Source organism: Cherax quadricarinatus, chromosome 67 (assembly GCF_038502225.1).
Source record: "Cherax quadricarinatus isolate ZL_2023a chromosome 67, ASM3850222v1, whole genome shotgun sequence".
NCBI lineage: Eukaryota > Metazoa > Arthropoda > Malacostraca > Decapoda > Parastacidae > Cherax > Cherax quadricarinatus.
In genome coordinates, this window is record NC_091358.1 from 22513752 (window position 1) to 22522125 (window position 8374).

Below are 8374 nucleotides of genomic sequence, written 5' to 3' on the forward strand. Positions count from 1 at the left end.
TAACAGTAGTGATGGTGGTTGTTGTGGTCTTAGCAGTAGTAACAGTAGTGATGGTGGTTGTTGTGGTCTTAGCAGTAGTAACAGTAGTGTTGGTGGTTGTTGTGGTCTTAGCAGTAGTAACAGTAGTGTTGGTGGTTGTTGTGGTCTTAGCAGTAGTAACAGTAGTGTTGGTGGTTGTTGTGGTCTTAGCAGTAGTAACAGTAGTGATGGTGGTTGTTGTGGTCTTAGCAGTAGTAACAGTAGTGATGGTGGTTGTTGTGGTCTTAGCAGTAGTAACAGTAGTGTTGGTGGTTGTTGTGGTCTTAGCAGTAGTAACAGTAGTGTTGGTGGTTGTTGTGGTCTTAGCAGTAGTAACAGTAGTGTTGGTGGTTGTTGTGGTCTTAGCAGTAGTAACAGTAGTGATGGTGGTTGTTGTGGTCTTAGCAGTAGTAACAGTAGTGTTGGTGGTTGTTGTGGTCTTAGCAGTAGTAACAGTAGTGTTGGTGGTTGTTGTGGTCGTAGCAGTAGTAACAGTAGTGATGGTGGTTGTTGTGGTCGTAGCAGTAGTAACAGTAGTGATGGTGGTTGTTGTGGTCGTAGCAGTAGTAACAGTAGTGATGGTGGTTGTTGTGGTCGTAGCAGTAGTAACAGTAGTGATGGTGGTTGTTGTGGTAGTTAAGGTTGTAACAGTAGTAGCAACAATAGTGATGGTGGTTGTTGTGGTAGTTAAGGTTGTAACAGTAGTAGTAACAATAGTGATGGTGGTTGTTGTGGTCGTAGCAGTAGTAACAATAGTGATGGTGGTTGTTGTGGTAGTTAAGGTTGTAACAGTAGTGATGATTGCTGTTGTGGTAGTTATGGTTGTAGTAACAGTGGTATTAACAGTCTTGTATCAACACAGACTTCCTGGATGAGGTGCTTAACACATACTACACCATCATTGACACTGACTACACCTCCTACGCCTTGGATCTAGAATGCCAGTCCTGGGGTTTTTTCAAACGAGTCTCAGCCACAATACTCAGCAGATCCAAGGAGCTCCCAGCTGAGAAAATTACTGAGGTAAGCTAATTCTCCTTCAAGAATGTCATTTAACCCACTTCCCAACCCATTTCTTCTCTCAGTGACTGCCAAAATATATTTAATTTCTAATTATTTCTAAAAAATATTGATGTGAAATGACAGAAATATTACTGGAGAGGAGGCACAGTTAGTGGCTCCCACTCCAGAACAACAGTCAGTGGCTTCCACTCCAGAGCAACAGTCAGTGGCTCCCACTCCAGAACAACAGTCAGTGGCTCCCACTCCAGAACAACAGTCAGTGGCTCCCACTCCAGAACAACAGTCAGTGGCTCCCACGCCAGAACAACAGTCAGTGGCTCCCACTCCAGAACAACAGTCAGTGGCTCCCACTCCAGAACAACAGTCAGTGGCTTCCACTCCAGAACAACAGTCAGTGGATCCCACTCCAGAACAACAGTCAGTGGCTCCCACTCCAGAACAACAGTCAGTGGCTCCCACTCCAGAACAACAGTCAGTGGCTCCCACTCCAGAACAACAGTCATTGGCTCCCACTCCAGAACAACAGTCAGTGGCTCCCACTCCAGAACAACAGTCAGTGACTCCCACTCCAGAACAACAGTCAGTGGCTCCCACTCCAGAACAACAGTCAGTGGCTCCCACTCCAGAACAACAGTCAGTGGCTCCCACTCCAGAACAACAGTCATTGGCTCCCACTCCAGAACAACAGTCAGTGGCTCCCACTCCAGAACAACAGTCAGTGGCTCCCACTCCAGAACAACAGTCAGTGGCTCCCACTCCAGAACAACAGTCAGTGGCTCCCACTCCAGAACAACAGTCAGTGGCTCCCACTCCAGAACAACAGTCAGTGGCTCCCATTCCAGAACAACAGTCAGTGGCTCCCACTCCAGAACAACAGTCAGTGGCTTCCACTCCAGAACAACAGTCAGTGGCTCCCATTCCAGAACAACAGTCAGTGGCTCCCACTCCAGAACAACAGTCAGTGGCTCCCACTCCAGAACACCAGTCAGTGGCTCCCACTCCAGAACAATAGTCAGTGGCTCCCATTCCAGAACAACAGTCAGTGGCTCCCACTCCAGAACAACAGTCAGTGGCTCGTACTCCAGAACAACAGTCAGTGGCTCCCACTCCAGAACAACAGTCAGTGGCTCCCACTCCAGAACAATAGTCAGTGGCTCCCATTCCAGAACAACAGTCAGTGGCTCCCACTCCAGAACAACAGTCAGTGGCTCGCACTCCAGAACAACAGTCAGTGGCTCCCACTCCAGAACAACAGTCAGTGGCTCCCACTTCAGAACAACAGTCAGTGGCTCCCACACCAGAACAGCAGACATTAGTGCCAACTAAAACCCACATACATACCATCAATATGACGTTTGTATCTGCAAACATACAGGATCTATAGCCATCAACAAACAACAAAATATCTTTCATCAGTGGACTGCTCACGGAGTTAATTGCAGTGTTTGTGGCTTTCACAGAGACCCACATAAAAGATCACTTTGACAAAGAAATATGGATGACAAGCTATAATTTATTCAGATGCGACAGAATAAACAGGCAACAAGGGGGGTTGGCCTCTATGTCACAGAGTCGCTGGGAACTACTAAACACCACAAATAATGTGGTCGATGTTTTGGCAGTAAAGACTGTCATTGTGCCACCCACCAGATCAACTTCCCAACAATTCAAGGAACGCTTTTGAAAATTGACTACTGTCTAGAAAATCTCCCAACCCCAGGGAGATTTCAGCTTAAGACACCTAAAATTCACACACACATGAGCTATTAAATCTCTGCAACAAATTCACCTTAAGACAGCAAATAGTGGAACCAACGTGACTGGAAAATACACTTGACCGTATATTCAATAATAATGATGATCTGTTACGAAATATAACATTATCAAGAACATTACACTCAGATCACAACATAACAAAAGTACAGACATGTATGTGCAGGGCTCCTGACCAAGAAAATGTTATCAGTTATGAGGGAGTCTTCACCAAATTCAATTTCAATAACAAAAGCATAAAGTGGGATCAAGTCAACTATGTGCTAAGAAGATGTAAACTTGAAAGAGAGAGACGCTCCCTGTACAGGCAAAGGAGAAGAATCACAGAGCTACTGAAAGGGACCAGTAAATATGAAATATGGATGGAGGCACCGGCCAGAGAAATAGTAAGCATCGAAATTAAGCTAAAATAATCATACAGGAGCCAAGAAACACAAGAACTTAAATCCATAAATGAAACTAAAAATAAAAAATATTTCTTTCCTTATGCCAAACCTAGAGTAAAAACCACATCCAGTATTGGACCTCCGGTTAAACAAGGGTTTAGTGAGCCGTTAATCAGACTATGGGTCGACAACTTACATTTTTTTTATACCCAAGACTCAAAATTTGGTTAATTCAAGAATTTTGGATATAACCCTATCACCACAGCAATAAACGACATGTCCATGCACTCTGCCTCAGGCCCAGACTCGTGGCTCTGTGTTCATCAAGGACTGTAATAAACCTCTTTCGCGAGCCTTAAATATTTTATGGAGAAAGAGCATAGACACAGAGATCATCCCACAGTCACTAAAAACACTAGACATAGCCCCAATCCACAAAGATGGCAGTGAAGCAATTACAGACCTATAGCACTAACGTCCCACATCATAAAAATCTTTAAAAGGGTTCTAAGAAGTAAGATTAACTACCTAGAAACCCATCAGTTACACAACCCAGGGCAACACGGGTTTAGAGCAGGTCGCTCCTGTCTGTCCCAGCTACTGGACCACTATGACAAGGTCCTGGATGCACTAGAGGACAAACAAAATGCGGATGTAGTATACACAAACAATGCGAGAGACTTCAACAAGTGTGATCATGGTGTAACAGCACACAGAATGTGTGATAAAGGAATAACGGGAAAAGATGTTAGATGGATCTATAACTTCCTGACAAACAGAACACAAAGAGTAATAGTAAACAGAATAAAGTTTGAGGCGGAACAGTGAAAACCTTTGTTCCACAAGGCACAGTACTCACTCCCATCTTGTTCTTCATCCTCATATCTGACAGAAAGAGATGTAAGACACAGCACTGTGTCTTTCTTTGCAGATGACACCGGATTCTGCACAACCGTGACACTGAAAATCTCCAAGCGGATATTAACTAAGTCTTTAAATGGTATTCAGAAAACAAAATGAAGTTCAATGAAGACAAGTTTCAATTACTCCACTATGGGAAACTCGAGGAAATAAAACCGTATCAGAGTATAAAACAAATTCCAATCGCTCAATAGAGTGAAAACCTAATGTGAAGGACCTGGGAGTGATAATGTCATGGAATCTCACTTTCAAAGATCACAACAATGCTAGAAAAATGACGGGATGGATACTGAGAACCTTTAAAATTAGGGATGACAAGCCCATGATGATTCTCTTCAAGTCCCTTGTTCTCTCTAGGCTGGTCTATTAAAGCACCTAAATTACTGGGAACGGTTGAAGGGCTTCGATCTGTACTTCTTGGAATGCAGGCGAGAAAGAAACGTAATAATATACACTTGGAAAATCCTAGAGGGACTAGTCCAAAATCTACACAAGGAAATCACTCCCTATGAAAGCAAAAGACTCGGCAGGAGATGCAACATTTCCCCAATGAAAATCAGGGGCGCCACGAGTACACTGAGAGACAACACAATAAGTGTCAGGGGCCCAAGACTGTTCAACTGCCTCCCAGCATACATAAGGGGGATTGCCAATAGACCCTTGACTGTCTTCAAGAAGGCATTGGACAGGTACCTAAAATCAGTACCTGACCAACCGGACTGTGGTTCGTACGTCGGCTTGCGTGAGGCCAACAGTAACAGCCTGGTTGATCAGGCCCTGACCCACCATGAGTCCTGGTCATGGGGGAGTTGGCCCCTGGAACATCCCCCAGGTATATTCTCCAACTTAAAAATCATTAGTTTAGAAGTTAATTCATTTTCCACCTTATTAAAACCAAAAAAATAATCTTTTACCCAATTTTACTAAATATATCTCTTCTTCCAATTTAAAAGAACATTTATGGTGGGTATTTAGTGTTCTTCAGCGAATGAAAGATCATAAAATCTCTGTTTTAATCAAAATTTCTCACAAAATCTTGTGTTGTCACCCACCACAGCTGGAAAATACATTGTCTACGAAGTACAAGATCGACCTGACTCGACTGAACACCATCGACCACAGTAACTGCTTCAGCGCCACTGATGTCGACTACAACATCAAGATTGATGCCAATGGTCTCAGTCTACTGGGTCTCCTGAGTGATGACAACCTGACTCAAATCCATACCGTTGATGCAGCTGAAGCTTACTTAAATATTTCGGAAAATCTGGCTTAGTTGAAGCCTGCTCCACCTGTAGGCCTGCTTTCGGTTTTATAGGCCTTTTCTTTTGGTCTACTTGATCTGACACAAAGAAAAAGTTAATCTTAATTTTTAAGGCCTATTTTATGACTTAAGGCTTATACTGACAACCAGTTGGGCTTTAGGCCAACTGTCTGTCTACTGTAAGCCTACTCACTGCCTTCTGGTCTACTCTCCACTTTCTGCCTACTCTAAGCCTACTTTCTGCCTTTAGGGTCACTTTCTGCCTACTCAAGCCTGCTTCCTGCCTTCAGGACCACTTTCTGCCTACTCTAAGCCTACTTTCTGCCTTCAGGCCCACGTTCTGCCTACTCTAAGCCTACTTTCTGCCTTCAGGCCCACTTTCTACCTACTAAAAGCCTATTTTCGGCTCTTGGAATCAGTCATTGCATATTCAAAGTCGTCCCTCAAAGACCTATCTCACAATTAAAGTGTTACCTAAGCCCTATTCTGCACCACTCACTTCCACAGGTAAATAGGAACCTAAGCACCTTGACCCTAATTAAGAGAATTAGGTGGTCATAATAAAATATATTGGAATTTAATTAGTTGTTATTTATGTACAGTGGTACCTAGGGATATGAACCTAATTCGTTCCAGGAGGCTGTTCAAGTGCCGATCTAAATATGAACCTACTGGAACCTACTGGACCAGGTTCATAGTGAGTTTAATAAACAATTTCGAACCTTACTGAGAGGTATTGAGGAATTAATTAAACAGGTGGGAGACACTACATTACATGTACGGTCTGATTAAAACCCACAAGCCAGGTTTCCTAGTGAGAAATATTTGCCTCGGCCACATTTGTCCGGTCAAAATGGTTGGTAAAAATATTAAGTTCAATACTAGGCAACATTTCTGAAGATAAAGAACAATATTGATCTCATTGACAAATTACAAATTGTTTATATGTCTAATAATTTTGCGCTAGTAAATTTTGATGTTAGGGTGCTGTCTACCTGTCTACCTGTCTAAGTGCTTGTTCCCGATCTGCTGTCTTATCCACACTTCTCCATGACTTTCGATAAGAATACCATTATTGATTTGATAAAGTCGTGTGTAGTTGATCGTAAGCTTGAGTTTGAAGGGTAATATTACGCTCAAAGGTATGGAATGGCAATGGGTAATCCACTGTCTCTCTTATTAAGCAATCTGTATATGGAGTTTCTCAAGGTTAGACTGTTGGAAGACATGGTGCCCTGTAAATCTAAATGGTTCGGATATGCGGATGACATCTTGTGTCTTTGGCCAAATGATATGACCCTTGATACATTTTAACGAAGACTTAACACTCTAGTTCCGTCTATTAAATTCACTGTGGAGAAAGAAGTACAATCTGAACTTCCATTCTTAAATGTGTTGATATACCGGGTTGATAGAAAGTTTAAGTATACAGGAAGGCCAGTAATGTGTGTTCACGTATTCACTATCCTAAGGAGTTTGTGGAATCAGCATTTCTGGGATCTAGGAAAACTTATTACAGGACAACTGAATCTAGGAAAGCACCTCAGACCAAGCATATGCTGGTTCTCCCATTCAATGAGTATCTATCTATCCTGTCGAATGCCCTTTAAAAGGTTTAATATACAAGTAGATTTTAAGAATTCACAGATTATTAAAAGCATTTTGAGAAAGAATTCTCCTCAACAATGTATTGGTGGTGATGCCTGCAACTTATGTGAAACAGACCAGCAAACCTCTAGATGTTAGGATATCACAACAATGACATTTGATACGAATCAAATGAAATTTTCAGCCATATTAGAGTCTGCAATAACTCTGCAAATTGGTCATGACTAAATTAATACATAGCATTAGAAATCTTCCTTATGAAGAAAGATTGAAGTCTTTTAAGTTACATTCACTTGTTAGACGAAGAATGAGGGGAGACCTGATCGAAGTGTATAAGTGGAAGATAGGTATTAATAAAGGGGATATAAATAAGGTCTTGAGGATGTCTCTCCAAGAGAGAACCCACAGTAATGAATTTAAATTAGATAAGTTTAGATTTAGAAAGGACATAGGACAGTATTGGTTTGGAAATAGGGTAGTTAATGAGTGGAACAGTCTACCTAGTTGGGTTATTGAGGCTAGGACTTTGGGTAGTTTCAAATTTAGGTTGGATAAGTATATGAGTGGGAGGGGTTGGATTTGAGAGGGACTTTCACATCAGAGCTTATTTCTTGGGTGGCATTGAAATTTGGGTTGTTTTATGAGTGGGATGAATTGTAAAGGACCTGCCTAGTATGGGCCAATAGGCCTGCTGCAGTGTTCCTCCTTTCTTATGTTCTTATGTTCATTGTCCCTTATTCCACTTGGTGTGAAATAAATATTGTAGACTCGGCAATTATAAAACTTGATAAATATTCAGTATATAATAACAGTGGTGGCTTATTCAAACCTGATTCATTTATAGTTGAGGCTATCATGCACAGCCTAAAAGACGACTAATATATGAATGCCTTGTATTGTCTTAAGTGATGTTGTAGTTCCACACCAAGGAGTTAGGACCTGTTTTCCTGCTTGCTTAATGGATAGATCTGCGTCTGTCCAAGAATCTTGTGGATATATAAACTATGGCCGTCTTTCTATGGATAAACTACAGATGTCTACCATTAGTTTTAAGTGTATCGGCAGTGGGCCCGTTTTCTAAACATACAACAAATTCCTAGGACAACTACCAGGTATATCTATAGTCAGACTGTAAAATCTTTTATATCGTATCGAAGTCTGGCCGAATATTTTGATAATTGTTATGTTACTAATGTTACATTCGTTAGGTCGTTATTGGCTGTCTTCCAGTGCTTTAATATTCAGTCTTTCTGGCACTGGGCACTGGTATACCTGAGGCACTGAGCACTAGTATGCCTGGGGCACTTAGTGTCTCCTGCCTCCCTACCTCACTCGAGCTGGGACTTCCTCCTCTTTTCTGCAGCATTACCAGCTCTTAATG

At 42.0% G+C, this 8374-nt stretch overlaps 1 protein-coding gene across 1 annotated transcript in view; it reads left to right on the forward strand.

Moving 5' to 3' along the window:
- Positions 1 to 7804, forward strand: part of LOC128699681 (apolipoprotein D-like) — a 42442-nt gene extending 34638 nt beyond the window's left edge. Inside the window, exons 4-5 of the mRNA XM_070099447.1 lie at positions 881 to 1041; positions 5179 to 7804. Coding sequence (XP_069955548.1) covers positions 881 to 1041; positions 5179 to 5397 — 380 coding nt within the window. The 3' untranslated portion in view covers positions 5398 to 7804. The remainder of the gene's footprint in view (positions 1 to 880; positions 1042 to 5178) is intronic.
- Positions 7805 to 8374: the final 570 nt, after the last annotated feature.